Source organism: Heliconius melpomene, chromosome 3 (genome assembly GCF_056956725.1).
Source record: "Heliconius melpomene rosina isolate 202511_hmr_F chromosome 3, ASM5695672v1, whole genome shotgun sequence".
NCBI lineage: Eukaryota > Metazoa > Arthropoda > Insecta > Lepidoptera > Nymphalidae > Heliconius > Heliconius melpomene.
In genome coordinates, this window is record NC_140391.1 from 9,467,257 (window position 1) to 9,486,755 (window position 19,499).

Sequence of the window (19,499 nt, forward strand, 5' to 3'; positions counted from 1 at the left end):
TCGCGTGGGTGACACACAAATACCTTATTGTAATATATTATATATAGTATATTATATATAGTATATTAATATACTTTATTAGGTTATACCTATGTATTAGAAAATTATAGGTATATGATTTCGATAACCAATATTGATTATTTATAAGTTACTAGCGGCCCGCTCGCGGTTTCACCCGCGTGAACTATGTTATTATTAATTTCTGTCTCCATGACTACGTCCTAGTGACGTCTATGCAAAATTTGACACTCCTAGCTTTTGTAGTAACGAAGTTTCATACAAACTTTCGACCCCAAAAACAACCCCTTAGAAGTCGAATATCGCAAATTCCCGTCTTAGCGAGCACCTACGTCCTATAGGTAACTCCTATGCAAAATTTGAGATTCCTAGCACTTGTAGTTTCTGAGATTTCGTGATGAGTGAGTGACCTTTCGATTTTATATATATAGATTAATATTAAAAGTTTATATAAATGATGGTTTCTGTAATGACACATATTATTTATATAGAGTGTATATAATGTCTTTAGAAAAAAATCAAAATAAGGCCTAGGTATTTAAGTTAATCTTTTTATAAAGATAAGCCTAAACTGTAAACAGGAAGAAAGTGAGATATAATCGTAATTAAAGACAAAATATTACATTTAAAACAAAAGCTGTACGTTTTGTAATAGGTATGTAGATATCTTCACAATTTTGTTGATGTATAAAATTTAGACCTTATTTTTTTTGTACTGATAGATGAAGAGACACTTATTTGCTAAAATAATGGCAGGCACTACATAACCAAAGTAAGGAAATTAATATATTTTAAATATCAATATTTAATTATGTCACAAAAGCGTTTTTTTTTCATATATCAGGGCAAGTAGAGGGAGCCTAGTGTTGAGACACTGAAGGCATTGCGTGTTGAATGGTATAACTCAACGCTGCGCTTTGCCTCGACGCAGAAACGACGAAAATATTAAATAAATATTTTTTTAAAGTGAGAATTGAAGACATGACCAGTTACATTGATAGTCACGTGCATGTGTTGTTTCACATTTCTTATTTAAAAGAATATATAGGTTTTTAACTTTACTCTAAATCTCACAAATAGCAGAGTAAGCAAAAGGGAACCTAGAGTCAAGACACTAGACACTGTTCTCCACTTTCCGCCCAATTTTGATACACTGTGTGTTGAGTGACTAAACTCTCAAAACTCAACGCCATGCTTTGTCTTGTTACCTGAACAAAAAATAACAATATTATTTATATTATATTGCCCTATCTATCCATACAATAGACTCGATCCCGCCCTACAAGCTACGATTTGCACGGATTTCTAGCAATGCGAGATAGATATACTCTCTATCCCTCTTGCCGAACTCACATCAAGTTATTAAAGTTGCAATCAGTTGATTACAGTGTTGTTTTCAACTTTATTAAAGGAGTCGAGTACTCTTTTAATTATAAGTGTTGATATGTGGCTAATTACAGTTGTACGTATGTAGTGTTGCTTGAACCACTTCAGATATGAAAGAGAAAAATAAAGAAAGAAGGAAAAAGGGAAGATTGTATTTTTTTATAATCTTAGGAAATCAGCACACAGCATGGTAGGGTAGAGAACCTAGTGTTAAGACACTATGTCTGAAAGACACACAGCCCGGGAAATCTAAGCGCATAGCGCTTAAATTTCTCATGTAGGTTTCTGGAGAGGGTAGAGAAGCACGAACAGCCAAAATTTTATGATACAAAGTACAAGTACAACACAGAGTTGAATACAGAGGAATGGTGGAATACAGAACTTATAAACATAGATTAATTCTCTTTATTTTCTTCTTCCTATCTATATATATAAAATCGAAAGGTCACTCACTCATCACGAAATCTCAAAAACTACATGTGCTAGGAATCTGAAATTTTGCATAGGAGTTACTTATAGGACGTAGATGCTCGCTAAGACGGGAATTTGCAATATTCGATTTCTAAGGGGTTGTTTTTGGGGTCGAAAGTTTGTATGAAACTTCGTTACTACAAATGCTAGAAGTCGCAAATTTTGCATAGACGTCACTAGGACGTAGTCATGAAGACATGGAGACAGAAATTAATAATAACATAGTTCACGCGGGTGAAACCGCGAGCGGGCCGCTAGTATCTTATAAAACAAAGTCGCTTTTCGTGTCTGTCTGAACTTTCTAACTCTTCTTCTTCTAAACCACTCAACGGATTTTGATGCGGTTTCCACCATTAGGTCGAGTATTTCTCAGGGAAGGTTTATATATAGTTTATTATTTGTACATTCTTATGCAAATTAACATAAATACGATAAATGTGTATAAAGTCCTACCCGTTGAGACACTTTCGCGCATGCGCTGCTCTAATGGTAAGTACTACATGAAAACAATGTACTGTAGTATTGTTCCTCTTAATAAGATCTACAAAAAAGTCCGCGACGGCGATTCGTATCTTTTAGGAATAACGTGTAGTGATCATTTTTCTGTCTAAAAATAATAATTTCAATATATTTTTATTGTGAGGGATATTTTTCCATAATGGTATTAATTCTTATCCTTTAAAATACTTTATTAATTTTCTACGTTAAACGAAGATAAAAATAGCTTTTTACACTATTTCGAAATTGCGAATTGTTTTAGAGAAAAACGCATTTAATTGTTGACACATCACGCCGTTCACACATCAGCTGTGTCAAGTTTCACTTATCCCTTACTCTCAGCATATAAATAAGTATATTAGTTACGTTGGCCATTTAATGTAGATCAAAACTGTCTTTAACTGTTTTACATCTTAATAAATACTTTAGAAGTTGTTGCAATATCAAAAAATCCTTGCTGCGAAACGGCTCGCCACTCGCCATGCGTCCGCCGCGCCCGCCTGCCTTACACACATCGGTGGTTCAGTGGTAGAATGCTCGCCTGCCACGCGGGCGGCCCGGGTTCGATTCCCAGCTTTTCACCAGGGACAGAATACCCTCTTCAGCATTAACCACAAGCTCGAAAAAAAAACCCCGCCTGCCTTTATAGCAACGAAGATTTAGATGCGTTTGCACGTATTGGATAATTGGAGTTGAATGTATTATTTCAGCGCGATATATTTGGTTTCATATGTTTTGTAGTAGTTATTAGTAGGTAGGCTTTTGTTTATAATTTCTTCCGCCTAAAAATAGTCATTTAACTATTTAAAAATAGTCATTTAAATATATTTTAATAAGTACTTAAAAAGATTAGTAGCACAGATTTAAAATGACGGTACCTACTAAAAAGTCCTTGCTGTGTAAAACAATTGGAAAATCCTTATTGAAACTACGAAAATGCGGGTTGCATTAGGGTTTAATTAATTTTCACATTATCTTAAGTGCTTTGCAAACATACATTATACGAATAATCCAGTAATAAAAGCGGGCGAAGCCGCAAGAGGGTCGCTAGTTATATATATAACTCACCTTCAACGCACAGCTTACTATACTTCAAAACTTGAAACTTAGCATATGGATCCTTTAACGAGTGTAGGCGTGCACTAAGTAAGATTTTGTCGAAGTTTCTACAGGATCGGGAAGAACGAGATTTTTACATTTTAAATTAAACTTTTAACCAGATTAAGAGAGGTCAGTCGTGGCGCAGGGCCACAAAATGTGACTGTGAGCTCGACTAGTTGTGAGTTCGATCTCCTCTCGAGGAAATGAAATATTTATTTAAATTTATATTTTCATTTCATTTCGCTATCAACACGCAATGCCTTCACAATTTGGTGGAAAGTGGGGAAAGGAGTGTCTCAACACTAGATTTCCTCTGCTTACCCTTCTGTGTGCGGGATACAGCGTGAAGGTGATATAAACATTTTAATTAAAAAGTACTTTTCAATAGCTTCATCACATGAATCGAAATATTTCGTTAAGTACCGACGTAGTACGATTTAAATACAGCGATGCACTTAATCGCTGTTATGCTCGTACTGCATTTCAAGTTGAAAACAAACAAGCTCTAATTTGAATGGAAGAAAAATAAGAAAAAAATTGTAGATATTAGGTACGTTATGTTTACCTAAATGGTACCTATATATTCAATTTGAAATTAACATCCTAGTATTTCTAAGGACAAAGACAGAGGCGTGTGACAGGTTGTGGGTTCGATTCCCGCAAACGACCGTACAGGTTAAGTGATGATGAGCGATCAGAGGATCAGAGGAGCTACAGGTGCGTTGTCGGCAGCCAAGGTGGAGATAGAATCCAAGGTGGAGATAGAAGCCAAGGTGGAGATAGAATCTGATGCAGTCCAGGCGCAGTGGGTTAGTGTCTGAGTATAATCGCGATAGTGACTTCAATCGCCACTAGGGGGATTGATTTCATTGACTTTACAACATTTTTTAAATATAAAACTAATTGAATTACTTTCTCAAAAGACAAGTAAGTTTAGACAGATATATAGATATAGATAGATAAGTTAACTTTGGTTCCGAAACTTTAAGGGAACATTAACATATTAACCAATACAAGGATTAGTCTCGCGTTAATCAATATATGTCGTTAATAAGATGTTAAGAGAGATTACAAGTTTGCTGATGTTTTGAGATGGAGGTACTCTTAATGGGACTTTGCTATTATTATATTGTATTTTAGTAAGAATTTAAAGTTATTATTAGAATTTTTTTTATTGTAAGTTTTTTTTGGTATATGGTAAGTAAATCTAGTTTCGAAACATTCCGTTTCGCAAAACTCAACTCCGCAGTTTACCTGACTAAGCAGGGAATTGAAAATATTTTAGCAGGCTAGGCAGAAAGAACCTGGTATAAAGATATTCCATTCCCCTTTGAGACACTTCCGTTCACAGTCGTGCCCCTACGGCGACGGCCTTGATAATTTTAGTCTAAGAAAAACAAGAAAATAATATATATGAAAACAGACCAATCGAGGTCATCGTGACGCAGTAGATGAACATTAGGACCGTTTATATGCATGGTAGTTGTGTCTAATCTGCATTCGGGATAATAAATCTATTAATTATTTACTTGGTACAGGTACAGGTAAATTATTTTAGTATTTATTATTTTTCTTAAACCAAAAAAAAAATCATTACTAAAAAAGATTTTGTAACTTTTATAAGTACTTCACATATTCTTAAAGATCAAACCATAAACTAGAGTGCTACAAAATTATGTCACGCAACGTTTTTACGCATCTTTTATTTTACACGTACTTTTAAAATAACTCTTCGTCTTCCTGAGAGAGAACTGTAAAAAAACAACATTCAATGATTTTTTTTTTGCCATCATAGAATATCTATTCTATCAAAAAATGTATAATTGACTAAGAGGCCGTCGTGACCCCTATATAAGCGTGTGAATGGACGGGATGGTTCTAGGTTCGATTCCCACGCGAGGAAATGAAATATTTGTTTAAATTTATATAGGAAAATCTTTTTCTCACTCTTCGCTCTGGTAACGACGTAAAGCGCGGCGTTGAGTTCCGCCTTTAAACACGCAATGCCTCCAGAATTCAGCGGAAAGAGGAGAACGGAGTGTCTTAACGTCACACCTTGTATGATATAGTAAGCACTATATCAACCTGAGGCTATGTGAGCTAAATGAAAGTGAAATAACTATTACTGTGGGTTCAGTTCTCACTCTGGAGAATAAGTTCTATAAATCCATTTTCACACTTTAATTAAAATACAAAGTGCGACATTGATTTACGCCAATTAAAAAGAAATGTCTCAAAAACTGCGGATGAGCGGATAGTAAGGAACAGTGAATTAAGATTATCTCTGTCTAAGAAGCTTTATGTGATATATACATATATACATATACTATAACATAAAATAGTAAATAATTAATATCTAAGAGAATATCTTAAAAGAAAACAAAACACCTCTCAAATATACGTTTACGTATTTGAATTTCAAAAGACATTGTATCAATTGGAATTCTTTATGCGCTTACAGTATAACTCTTTTGTGTAGCTCTAGCTTAAAAATGATTCTAATATTAAGATTTTACTTATAATATTTAGTTTTGTAGTAGTATACTTATTTTTACTTCAAATATTTTGTACCTATCATCTTCACGCTGTATCCCGCACACAGCAGGGTAGGCAGAAGGTACCTAGTGATAAGACACTCTTTTCCCCGTTTACTGCCGAATCATATATCTTACTAAGAATAAGGATGTTTCTTGTACAAGAGACTCGCTTAACAGACTCGCCTCACTGAGTACGTTTATTCGTTAGCCTTTCGCAGCGGAACAAATTTAATTTAGCATAATAAAATGTAGTGATGATTATTTCCGTTTAAAAAGAGAATGAAATAGAAAAAAAAATTAATACATATATATGTTACTAACTTTGTTTATAGACGAAGGTTGTGGGTACATTTTTGCTTAGAAAATAATTTCTTCTTTTACTATTCTTAAAGATTTATATTATTTGATATTTATTCATAAATAAAATGTGAGACTAAAAAAACAAGCCTAGGTAAAAAGCGCAATCATATGAACGTGTTACAAGCATTTCTCAAGACATATAGTAATCTGTCAGTTCTTTCATTTTAACAAACGATCAACTCTAGTGCCATTGTCCAGACCATTACGTGCCAAGATTTCTGTATAGCGGCATCTTAATCTTAAGATACAATGGATATTAATCGAAATGTGTAGGTAGTTCTATTTTTGATATTTTTTTTTCAGCTTCACGGTGTATCCCGCAGAGGGATAGATAGTAAAGCTTCAAAAAACTACCCCGCTATAAGGCGAATACAACGAAAATAGTAAAGAAAAAAATGTCATAAGTTTTAGTTCGTAACTAAAAAAACGAGGCCAGTCGTGGTGCAGGGGCTGAAAATGTAAAGTGGCTTAAATACGACAGGTAGTGGGTTCCATCCCTACTTGAGGAAATAAAATATTTACTTAAATTTATATTTTCATTTCTTCGCTCCGTTGTTGTGGCAAAAAGAGCGGCGTTGAGTTCAGAATTTGACGTAAAGTGGGGAATAAAGTGCCTTAACACTTGATTCTCCCTGCCTACCCTGCTTGTGTGCGGGATACAGCGTGAAGCTGATATATTTATTTTATTAATGTAAGACAATTGTCAGTGTGAGGGTATTTTACAGAATATAAATTAATAATACCCACATAATTATTTATAAAAGAGGAAGGGAACGGCTATAAAGTGACGTTTTTGAAGGATTGAGTCAGTACGTCGTTATTCTGCCTCTCGTAAGGTGTAAAATTGTGACAGTGTTCAAGTATTTAAAATCAGTGTCATTGTTGGAACTATGCGTTTAAAAACGTGTATAAGTGTAAAGTGTTATATAGAAACGGTGTTAGAAGTGTGTATATGTAAAAGAGGAACAATAAGTTATGGTTATTAAGTATTTTCTTATACCCTGACATTTTTACATTAATAACTAAAATAAATAGTATATTTAATCTATGAAAATCAAATCGAAAAACACAAATTATCCATGTTTCCGATTCAAATATAAAAACACGTGCTCGCACGAATGTTTTTCGTATATCCACGCACGCACGAAATGGTGTTAACAGATTAAAAGGTTTACTATTGAATTATAATTATGAGGAATTTTTGATATAATATTTACTTGGAATATTCAATGATTATTTATATTTTGTTTTAACTATCTTAATTTTGATAGTCAAATAATAAAGTGTATTTTAAAATAGGTAATATTTGCAACTTTTTATCAAAACATGTACAGTACATGAGTACTTTTAGAAATTCTTTCTTTTCTTTTTTTTTTTCGTTCCCCACAAAAAATAAAATAGTTAAAAACTGCACATGATGAGTGTCAGTTCAAATTTTCATCGATAATCCCGATGAAGAGCGGCCTCTGTGATGATACCTGAGTATTAACACAAAGTGATCTGATACCCCGGTCCCCACTTAAGGCAAATTTTTTGAGACATGCCGTTGTGAGCATGGACGTTGGATTTATGGAGCCGGGTGGACGGTGCGCAACCTGGAATAGTTTGTTGCTCACCCCAGAAATTTTACTTACAACAAAATTTGTCCTGAAAATTTTGAAAAAGCAACATTTACAAACATATCGGTTCAAAACTGACGTCTGATTTCTCTTGATACGCTAATAATTTGAATATCGGAACTTAACGTCGCGATTCATCTTATTATCTAAATGAAGAAATAAAGCAGCGACAGCTTCTATCTAAAAGAATTTAATATTAAAAAATAGAACTAATTCATTTTATATTTCAAAATGTGTCAATTAAATTGATGTTATATAAAATGTATAAAGCGCCTGATAAAAAAAAAGTAGCAAGAAATTTATAATTTTGTCTGACTATAAAACAAAAACAAACAATAAGATAGCATCGAAATTCAATTTCTATTTTCAGTCCTTAGTACTTTATATACAATTTCTTTATATTTCACAACTAATATATTTCATAATATATTTTAATGATTTTTTTATATATTTGTTTTACTATAAAATTATTTTATTTCTTTTTAAATTAAGACACTCCGTTCCCCATTTTCTGCTGAATTCATGAGGCATTGCGCTTTAAGCGGCGGAACTCGACGCCGTGCTTCGCCTCGACACCAGAGAAATGAAAATATTGTATATATCTTTTCCTCGAGTTAAAATCGAACTCACAACCTGTCGCGTTTATAGTCACACGCGTGTGCTTAATGAATGAATGAATGAATTGTGCCTAATGAATTTATTTTATTATTTATTACTTTATTTGTACACCACAATAGAAACAAACATACACATATATATTAAATACAAAATGCACAAAAGGCGGTCTAAAGGCACACAATTTAAGGATCGATCGGGTGAAGATATCTATTTCAACATAGAGTTGCAAGATTCCACCCAAACAAACTTACATACATTGCAAGTAATATAAAAGCTACCGACAACTACTGACTTCCTTCTGGTTCCATCATCCAGATCATCTCCATATCGTAATAATTTTGCACTGTCATCCAATTTACATATGCATTCAAAATTGAAGCTCCATCGGAACCCGGGAAGTAGATCAAAATTTAACTTGCAAGATTTGAGATAACAAACAAACGTCGTTACATGTGAAACTAAATAAAGCCCAAAAAAAAGTGAAGAAGCCGTCTTGGTGCTGAGGCACTGAGTGTGACTGTAACGTGAGAATTGTGGGTTCGATTTCAACTAGAGAAAATGAATTATTATTTATTAATATTTTAAGTTTTTCGCTTTGGCACCAAGGCAAAAACTCGTAACGTACTCATACGTAAAAGTAGTTACCAGAGCGAAGAAATTTTGAATAATTTATTTCCCCGAGTGGGAATCGAACCCGTAAACAACAGTTTACAGTCAGACTCTGTGCAACTGCACCGCAACGGCCTCAAATCTAAATTCACGATATTATTTAAAGGAAAACCAAGACAATTACTTTATATTTCACAACTAATTTATTTCATAATATATTTTAATTATTTTTTTATATATTTGTTTTGTAATAAAATTGGTTTTTAATTCTGTATATTATAAAATTTAAGAGCTTTTTTAACTTGATATTATATACTCGTACATATTTATTGACAATTTTGTGGCTTCCATAATATTGCACAACAATTTTGAAATAATTGTAAAACGATTTTTTCATCAGGCGCTAGAGTTTTACTTTAAATTAAAGTCAACAATTATTTCATAAATATATAGATTTATTGTTATAAATGAAATTCTAGAATTACATATATTTGAGAAATTAGGATAACGGTAGTGGTGCAAGGTTAGGGTTGTCACTTGCGTTATTTTGATATTGAACATTATTTATTAATGCATTTCCATTTTAAATTCATACATATTTTTAATAATTCTAGATTAAGAAATTAATAAATAATAAAACAATCCTTTTAATTCCCTTAATACGTACTAAAAAATTAAATGGTAAGAGTTTTTTTTTTTCACGGTATACATAACGATATTTTACATTAAAAAAATACATTAAATTCCCTGGCGGAATTCAACGCCGTGTATTCTGTATTTATTCTATATGCATCTTATTCCGTATTAAAGTCTCTTCAAATCCTTGCCAGCCCTCGACTGGGAATGATTCACGTTCAAACTCTGTCTCGTATATAATACGGTACGGTTACTACTTTGAACACTACTGGTATAGGCCCTAGCGGCATAACTGCCTTGCAGTGATATATTAAATTTTCTTTTAAATATATTAAAATTTATTTTAAATATTGATTTAGTATAGTTAACGAGTATAAGGTACGTGTTTTTATTATTAATCAACATTATAATTTTTTTAAAGTTGTTATGCACTTGTGTGTAAAATTTAAATATTTTTAAGTTTTTTCATAGATTTTCAAATTTTTATTCAATATTATATTACTGGGTTTAATTCAAAACATGGTTATTTTTACAATAATTTATTCCCCCGAGTGGAAATCGAACCCATGTTGCTACAACATGCTTAGTCGCTAATCTTAACTTTCTAAATAAAAGAAGCACTTATAAGAAGCAGTAGCAAAACTATTTCTAAATATTCAAATTCTTTTTACAGTTTCGTTATGCAAGTCTTCGTCAGAACTCTCACAGGGACGATTGCCCTCGAGGCAGAACCCACTGACACCGTCGAACATCTCAAGTCTATGATCTGCAGCAGAGAAGGCATTTCCCCTGAACAACAAAGGCTTACTCATGAGGGAAGGCCAATGGAAAACGGATGTTTAGCACACTATAACATTCAAAAAGAATCTACTATCCATCTTGCACTCAGTTTACCTGGAGGTTAGTGAAAATTGTTAGATTTTGCTTTCTCAACACGTAATGCCTCCAGAATTCCGCGGAATATGGGGAACGAAGTGTTAAAACTAGGTTCCCTCTACTTACCTTGCTGTGTGCGGGATACAATGTGAAGCTAATAATAAAATTAATAATACTCCATTCCTATATTACAGGTGGAAAAGGAACAATACGTCTTGCTCCTGATCTCCTACTCCTGGCCCAGAAGTATAACTGCAAGAAGATGGTCTGCCGCAAGTGCTACGCGCGCCTCCACCCTCGCGCTACCAACTGCCGGAAGGACAAGTGCGGTCACAACAATGACTTACGACCTAAGAAGTCGCTATCAGAGCCTAGACAATTTTAATATATTATTTATATATATTTTATCTGTATATTAATTATTTAAAAATAATAATTTCTTATTTTTTTATGTATTTTAAAATTATTTATTAAATATTTTAATGTATGTAATGTAATTGTTTTGTAAATATTAGATAATTTAATTGTAATTTCGATTTATATTGTCCTAATATATTTATTTTATTTTATTTTATAATATTAAGGTTTTATTTTGTTAAATAAAAATAAAACCGACTATCTTATGTTTTATTTATATTTTTTTTCTAATTTCATGAGTATGAGAAATAGTACTCATAACATAACAGATACTCAACTTTAAATTTACTCATGTGGTATTTTCTTTTAAAATTTAAACTATTAATTAAGCTGGCACTTAATACTAATCAATACAACTAAGTAGAATGAAAAAAAAATTTTTTTTGCTATAAACAAGATGAAGTATAAGACATAATTTAAAAACAATTGTAGACTTATCCAAAAAAATATTAATCTTGACGTAAAAAATCATTATTTTTCGTTAATCTAATAGGTAATTGATTGTGGGTTCGATACCCATTCGAGGGAATGAATTAATATTTATTAATATTTTCATTTATTATATACAAAATAGAAAATCCCGTTTTTTCCCGTAGCAATAGGCATTTCGAAAAATCTTCTGTTAATTTTCCCATACACTCCCTAACCCACCTACATTCCAATATTATATAATATTTTTGTCTGTGCATCGTGTGTCAGTCACTTCTTCACCAAGTAAAGGAAGAGTGTTTACCTACTTACATATGATATTTTTAAAAAAATATATATTAGCTTGAACTGAATTTTGTGCTATTTTTAACTTATATTTGGGACATTGTTAAATTACCTTACATAATCGATTTTTTAAATACGAAAGAAGTTCCTCTTATCGAAGGAAGGTGAATGAGGGAAGGAAAGTAAAGATAAATATTTTATTACCTTGAGTGGGAATAGAACCCACGACCTGTCACACGCTCCCTACGTCACGACTAGCCTCTATGTATACACAAATATATTATACATAATACAGATTAAATTCGACACCTAGCTTAGATATACATGTAAAGCTTTAAATATAGCCGCTAACCATGTTTTATTTAATATTGCACAACGAATAATATTTCTATATATATATTATGAAATAATATTATTTAATTAATTTATTATATTATTTACTATTTAAGTTTTAAGGGTGACTTCTGAATTCAGTTAATCCTCACTTACTTGCTTTAAATTCCTCCTTGTATAATATTGCGCAATAATTATGAAACAGAAAAATATTTTCAGATGTCACTTTCAGATTGGAAAACTAGAAGGAAATCTTGATTTTTTTTATATTATTAAATTGATTTCTTAATTATAATTGATATTATTACAAAAATATTATGCAACTAAATATTTTTGTTTGTACTGTTAGGTTAGAACAGGGTTGCCGCTCGCATTGTATTCAGCTGATGTATTGCTACGTGTTATATTATTTATTTGACAATTAATAATTATTAATGAAAGTAAGTATAAAATATCATTCAAAATTATATGTTACTAGAGACTCAAACACGGCTTTGCTTGCTTAAACTTATTTTTATTTTATAGGCAAAGGATAATATTTTTTAATTTTTTGGTCTAATAAAAAGTTTGTATATAAAATACCTTAAAAAATTATGTGAAATGATGATAATTGGTTGAGTAGTTTTGGTTTGGTTTTTTTGGTTGGTTTGGTTTGGATTTGGATTGCTTGAGTAAACCATTCACTTAATCAATGAAATCTTATTATTTTAGTTCCAGTTCTTCTTTCGTTTTGTAAATTTTAAAGCATTCAATTTTTTAAATGATTATTTCACCAAATTGTGTGCATTATAAAATAGAAACAAAATGACATCAGATAATATGTTTAAAAACTACTAAAGTAACTAATTACTCCCACAATCCTTTGGGACATTTAAATAACAAGCTCTCCTTTTCAATAAAAAAAGAAGGCAAAAAAGAAACTACTACTCGTATTGATATAATAATTTTTTCTATTAATTTAGTTCTATAAATACAATAATTATCTTTGAATAAAAAAACTATTAAATTTTCAACCCTGTAACGTCTATATCTTTGTTGGTCGACTTTCAGTAGTATATAAAAACAGTGACATATTCAATCACTTCTCATTTTGACTCTTGCAGCGTTATGGATAGTAACTTAACTAGGATGTGTTAAATTGTTTTATTGATATTGTAAGGTGCAGGGACGATAGTTAAGGTTAGTTGATAATTATTGTTACATATAATATTAGGCAGCTTACATCAGTAAGCGAGACGGCTATAGGTTCGATTCCCACTTGGAGAAATGACATATTTAATATTTTCATTTCCTCGCTCTGGTGTCACCAGTTTCGCCACACGACACACTATGTCTCGAGAAGCGGAAGGTTGGGAAGTGTTATATTGGGAAATGAGTGGCTTAAAACTAGCCCCAGGTTCCCTCGCCTACCCAGCTTGATGCCATGCGGGATAAACGAGTTCATGCGAGAAAATAAATTCATTTTCATTTTTGGTAAAACAAAAACGTGATATTGTGTTCCGCTAATCAACACAAAACATAAAATTTAGTGCTAAAAACTAAAAAGCAATAATTTTATATTATAATGTTTTCTTCATTTTAATGAATCTATCTATATAATAATCAATTTAAATAATAAATTGTTGTAGAATATAATATTTACTAAAGTCTATTGAAATATCAACAATGTGCAGTGTGCTGAAGAGTGCATTTAATCGATTTTGATCAACGCGATAAGGGATCGGACAGTCGGTCTATGATATTAATATTGCTATTCACTATAAAACCTTGTATTATCATCACGCGACGGTTGCAGTAGTAGTTATATGGGGTAGGTAGTAAGTAACTTTATGTAAAAGACACTCCACTCTCCACTTTCACCTAAAAACAAAGCTTTCCGCCTCTTCCTCTTTTCTCCTCCTCATTTGGGTGGCATTATTTAGTTATTTATAAAATCAAATAAGAACCGAACCAACAACGATTATATTTACATTCTGTGCACCATGATGACCTTAAGTAAGGCACAATAATTTTCTTGAAATATTTAATGAAAATTACAGATCAAAAATGCAGATTTTCGTAAAATCCCTCACGGGCCACGTTGTTCTCGCAGTTGAACCCACTACCACCGTAGAACATATCAAGTCTAAAATTTACGAAAGGGAAGGCATCTCTCATGAATATCAAAGATTAATATATGAAGGCAAACAACTAAATGATGGAAGAACTCTATCTGAATATAACATTCATAATGAATCGACTCTACATCTTACTCTCAGTCTTACTGGAGGTTAGTATATTCTTTTTTTCATTTTCTAATTATAATTTATTATAATCAAAAAATTTTTGTTCATGAGTAGTGTAAGGAGCTTGTGAATTATTATGTTAAATGTATGAGAAAAGCGTTTTTTGTGGCAACTAAAAAAATTTCAAAATTATTTATTTTTAATTTTTCTTTATTTAATGCGTGAATAACATTTATGGTGTTAAATGTGTTGATTCATTTCCCACTCGAGAAAATGAAATATTTTCTAATTTCGTTTCATCTCTCTGATAACGAGGCAAAACGGGGTGCTGAGTTCCACCGCTCATCGACAGAAAGAGGGACAGGGAAGTGTATTAATACGAAAGGAGTATCTTAACACTAGGTTCCCCATGTTCCCTCTGTCTACCCTAGTATATGCCTGCACAGAGTGATGCCAATCCAAAGCATATTTTTCCTTTAATTCCAGGTGGCAAAGGTGCAATGGTCATACCACCCGACCTAGTAGCGCTAGCCCAGAAATTCAACGTACGTAAAATGATATGTCGCAAGTGCTACGCGCGCCTCCACCCTCGCGCCACCAACTGCCGGAAGAAGAAATGCGGTCACAACAACGACTTACGACCTAAGAAGGAACTTAAGAATTAATAATATAAATGACTAGAAATTGCATTGTTTATTATGATAATAAATAATGTTAATTGTGTCAAAGTTGAATGGTGTTTGATTATTAGTTTTAGGGGATGTAATCGCAGCAGTCTGTATGTGAAATACGGTTGTGAGTTCGATTCTCGCTCGGGGGATTGAATTATTTTCCTCGTTCTGGAAACAAGACAAAGCACAACAGTCAATTCCGCCACTCAACACTTAATGATCTGAAGATTTAAATGTAACAGAGGCCCGTAACATTATACTTTTTTCACTAAAACTGAAATCAAGAACTGGAGCTAACAACTGTGGTACTTATAGTCACCGCTCTCTCACTTTACTCCGATGGCATAAACTTTTATCAAACCAAATGTCATATTTTTTTAAGACCAACAAATTATTTTTCTTATTGCTATACACTTTTTAACATAAAAGTTTTATCTACTCATATATAAACATATAGCCGACCTACTATAAGGTTTACATAAAAGATAGTCACAAGTGCTTTGTGGAACATTACCTTTATCACAATACTCTATTTTATAACATATATAATTATATAAATATATAAGATAGAGAAGATAAGATAATTATAGCATAAGTATAACATATTATGTATAATATAGAGACCATAAACGCGATTGATTATGGGTTCGATTCTCACTGCCTCGAGCAGGAACGGATTTTCTTAACACTCCCAGGATCCCTCTGCCTACTCTGGTTTGTGTGAGATTCAGAGTGAAGCTAAAAATTATGTATAATGCTTTTTATAGAGCACTGGTAACGCAAAGCGCCTTTGCAGTTTTTATGAGCAAAGTTCCTATTGCATTTTGTATCCACCTATTTTTACCAGTATTTCGATACTGTCATATATAACTCACACCATATTCTCAGTCATTTCCATTTAAAAAAGCGGGCGAAGCCACAACTAGAAGCTAGTTCTTAAATTTAAATTTAAAATATTAACATATTTCTAAATGTCCCTTGTTTTATAAGAGAACGTTGACGAAATTACTGTTCCAGAATTAAATATTAACTTTAACAAAATGGCTGGCTGGCAAATGCAAGTGAATTGTAATTTATGCTGTAAAAGTATCATCATTTGCATTATTTTGTTAATGTTTTAGATCCCGCGGGCCGCCGCCGCCGCCGCCGCCGTCCGAGCTGATATGATAATTGTTCAACCAAATCCCTCTTGCTTCAAAATTTTATATTCATTTTTATATTTTAAATTAAATGGTAACTTTTTAATGGGTGTTGCCATTAGTTTTAATATTTATAATGATTACTAATTTCTTGACTTGTAGTGAGATATATTTAGATACTTTTAGTTAGTCTCTTTTATATTTATATTTTTAACCGGCTTGTGTAAACGGAGGGGGTTATCAATTCGCCTGTACTTTTTAATGTTTAATATTTTGCTCATTACACAGTTGGAATTATTATTAAACAATTTTTAGATGGAGGGAGGTGCAGTGTTTATTTTCATTTCCTCGCTAGGGCAGGTAAAGTATGGACACTAGGTTCTCTCTGCATGTAAAGTTTCTAATATAGCCCAATATGTATCCAAGCTTGATATACAATTACAATTTCAGACGCATTTTACAGAATATGCCAATAACTATTTAAAGAATACTAGCGACCCTCTTGCGGCTTCGCTCGCTTTTACTACTGGATTATTCATAAAATGTATGTTTGCAAAGCACTTAAGATAATGTGAAAATTAATTAAACCCTAATGCAACCCGCATTTTCGTAGTTCCAATAAGGATTTTCCAATTGTTTTAAAATAAACACAAATATATAACACAAACAACAGAAAACTTAAACAAAAGAAATTATAAACAACAGACTACCTACTATTCTCTTACCCAAAAATACTTAAACGAAAGATGTAACCAACTATGTCGCGTAGAAATACATTATAATTATTGGATAACGCCAAAGTACGTGCAATCACTTCTAAATTTACTTTGCCAGGCACAGAATTGAAGCATTCTCTCGGCCATCTCCGTAGTAGCTCCGAACGACATCAGGGCCTTGGTTCTCTGACAGTTAATGCTGTTAGCCCTATTGGCTTTTACAGCGACACCGGTTGGGTAGGGAAGAGGGTACTCTATCCCTGATGAAAAGCAAGCACTACGCTGCCTGTGAGGAAAATTAAATAGAATGCATCGGCCGGGAATCGAACTCGGGCCGGCCGCGTGGCAGCCGAGCATTTTACCACTGAACCACCGATGCGTGGCACATGGCGAGTGGCGAGCCGTTTCGCAGCAAGGATTTTTTTGATATTGTAACAACTTCTAAAGTACTTATTAAAATAAAAAACAGTAAAAGACAGTTTTGATCTACATTAAATGGCTAACGTAACTAATATACTTATTTATATGCTGATTAATACCATTAAAGAAAAATATCCCTCACAATAAATATATTGAAATTACTATTTTTAGACAGAAATATGATCACTACACGTTATTCTTAAAAGATAAAAATATGCTGTTGCGGACTTTTTGTAGATCTTATTAAGAGGAACAATACTCCAGTACATTATTTTCATGTAGTACTTACCATTAAAGCAGCGCATGCGCGAAAGTGTCTCAACGGGTAGGACTTTATACACATTTATCGTATTTATGTTAATTTACATAAGAATGTACAAATAATAAACTATATATAAACCTTCCCTGAGAAATACTCGACCTAATGGTGAAAATTGCATCAAAATCCGTTCGGTGGCTTAGAAGAAGAAGAGTTAGAAAGTTCAGACAGACACGAAAAGCGACTTTGTTTTATAAGATTATAAGATAAGATAAGATAAGATATAGGATATGTTATATAATAATAGAATCCTCAATAATGGTATTCAGTATCTATACTATACTATAATATAATAAAGCGGAAGAGTTTGTTTGTTTGTTTGTTTGAACGCTAAGATCTCTGGATCTACTGGTCCGATTTACTATGTTTTTGTTTTGTATGAAAGCTGCATTCTTCAGAAGTGCTATAGGCTATATAATATTACATTACACATATGTACCAATAAATTAAAATACTTTCTAATTTTACATGCAATTTATTCTGCCATGTTAATAACAACCTTCGTTGCTAAGCACCGGTTTGCAAAGTCTCTTTGTTGTTTTAAGAAAACGTCACCTAAAATGAACTTATATTTTGATATTCATCCTTATAAAAATAAATATATTATATAATATTTAATAAATATTCTTAAAGTTTAAGCAGGCGTAGCCGCGTCCGGGTCCACTAGTTTGTATATAATAATATAAACAAAATCATTTTTACCTGGTAGAAACCTAATAACAATTAAGACCCATTTTCAGCGCTAAAAATCAACAAAGATACAGACACCACCTAGTATACAAATAGAAGTAAAATAGTGTTAAAACAACACTAAAAACAAAAAAATAAAGAATAGAAGAGATTTTCTACCAGTAATTCATATCATTTATTTAAAATATTTTTTATTTAATCGTAGAATTTAATATAAGTATTCACTTTTTAAAAAGGTTTTTTTTATTTATATTTATAAATGTAATAAAATAGAAAAAAACGAAAACAAAAACAATGCAAATTATAAAATATTATCAGATTCACTTTCGTTAGACACTTCTGAGTTCCTTTTCTCAGCATTTCTGTTCTTCAATAGTTCCATCAAATCCACTTTCTGCATTGTAACTCTGACTAGATCTTTCAAGATCTTTCTTATATCCTCATCTTTGGCTATAAGAGTTTTAATATTGTCTCTAGTAAAACTCATACCTCTACGTTCAGGAATTGGCGGTTGCAATTTAGCCCTTATTTTCCGTTTTTGGTTCTGCATGTTTGGACTTATGGGCAATATTCTGGACTCTATAACTTGGGTCTGTTCCCCTGTCCCCATCTGTGGAGTGTTGACACATTGGTCTCCACAGCACATTGTGCAGAACATTTTGCATTGCTGTTGCTGGGGACGCTGGACTGGCTGTCTTAAGGGTCTCATGGTTGGTCTCTGTTTATGATTACAATCCTTGTAATATAGTATATTTTCTATACTTTCTGACGACATTATCCTATGTCTCCTTCTGGCTAATATATTCGATAAATTTAATATTATAAAAATCTGAAAGTAATTAAACATAAATGATACAGACATGATCATAACTAATATTTGAATTTCCATAAGAGTAATTTTTGAAACTTTAAAGCAACCGAAAAGTATTTACAGATCTTATTATGCATGTCATAGTGCAGGAGCACAAAATGTGACTGTAGAATCGACTGGTCGTGGTTTCAATCCCCACTCGAGGAGATGAAATATTTATCTAAATGTATATTTCCATTTCTTCAGGCTCCAGAATTCTACAGAAAGTGGGAAACGGAGTGTCTTAACACTAGGTTTCCTCTACCTACCCTGCTG

At 32.4% G+C, this 19,499-nt stretch overlaps 3 protein-coding genes across 3 annotated transcripts; 2 read left to right on the forward strand and 1 right to left on the reverse strand.

Annotated features, from left to right (window-relative positions):
- Positions 1–10,125: 10,125 nt before the first annotated feature.
- Positions 10,126–11,347, forward strand: LOC146540105 (ubiquitin-ribosomal protein eL40 fusion protein-like). The gene is made up of 3 exons (XM_085207635.1): positions 10,126–10,231; positions 10,527–10,753; positions 10,924–11,347. Exons 2-3 carry the CDS (start codon positions 10,534–10,536, stop codon positions 11,112–11,114), a joined length of 411 nt encoding a protein of 136 aa, XP_085063761.1. The 5' UTR covers positions 10,126–10,231; positions 10,527–10,533; the 3' UTR covers positions 11,115–11,347.
- Positions 11,348–13,219: 1,872 nt separating this feature from the next.
- On the forward strand, positions 13,220–15,152 carry LOC146540106 (ubiquitin-ribosomal protein eL40 fusion protein-like). Its single transcript, XM_085207636.1, has 3 exons — positions 13,220–13,372; positions 14,233–14,462; positions 14,905–15,152. Exons 2-3 carry the CDS (start codon positions 14,240–14,242, stop codon positions 15,081–15,083), a joined length of 402 nt encoding a protein of 133 aa, XP_085063762.1. The 5' UTR covers positions 13,220–13,372; positions 14,233–14,239; the 3' UTR covers positions 15,084–15,152.
- Positions 15,153–18,674: 3,522 nt separating this feature from the next.
- Positions 18,675–19,299, reverse strand: LOC146540107 (uncharacterized). The gene has a single exon (XM_085207972.1). It carries the CDS (start codon positions 19,260–19,262, stop codon positions 18,675–18,677), a length of 588 nt encoding a protein of 195 aa, XP_085064098.1. The 5' UTR covers positions 19,263–19,299.
- Positions 19,300–19,499: the final 200 nt, after the last annotated feature.

What these genes read in the sequence shown, in the direction of transcription:
- LOC146540105 (XM_085207635.1), top strand. Translation starts at nt 10,534, where the DNA reads ATGCAAGTCTTCGTCAGAACTCTCACAGGGACGATTGCCCTCGAGGCA. An exon ending in TGCACTCAGTTTACCTGGAG is followed by an intron (nt 10,754 to 10,923) that starts GTTAGTGAAAAT and finishes CCTATATTACAG; the next exon opens with GTGGAAAAGGAACAATACGT.
- LOC146540107 (XM_085207972.1), bottom strand. Translation starts at nt 19,262, where the DNA reads ATGGAAATTCAAATATTAGTTATGATCATGTCTGTATCATTTATGTTT.
- LOC146540106 (XM_085207636.1), top strand. Translation starts at nt 14,240, where the DNA reads ATGCAGATTTTCGTAAAATCCCTCACGGGCCACGTTGTTCTCGCAGTT. An exon ending in TACTCTCAGTCTTACTGGAG is followed by an intron (nt 14,463 to 14,904) that starts GTTAGTATATTC and finishes CTTTAATTCCAG; the next exon opens with GTGGCAAAGGTGCAATGGTC.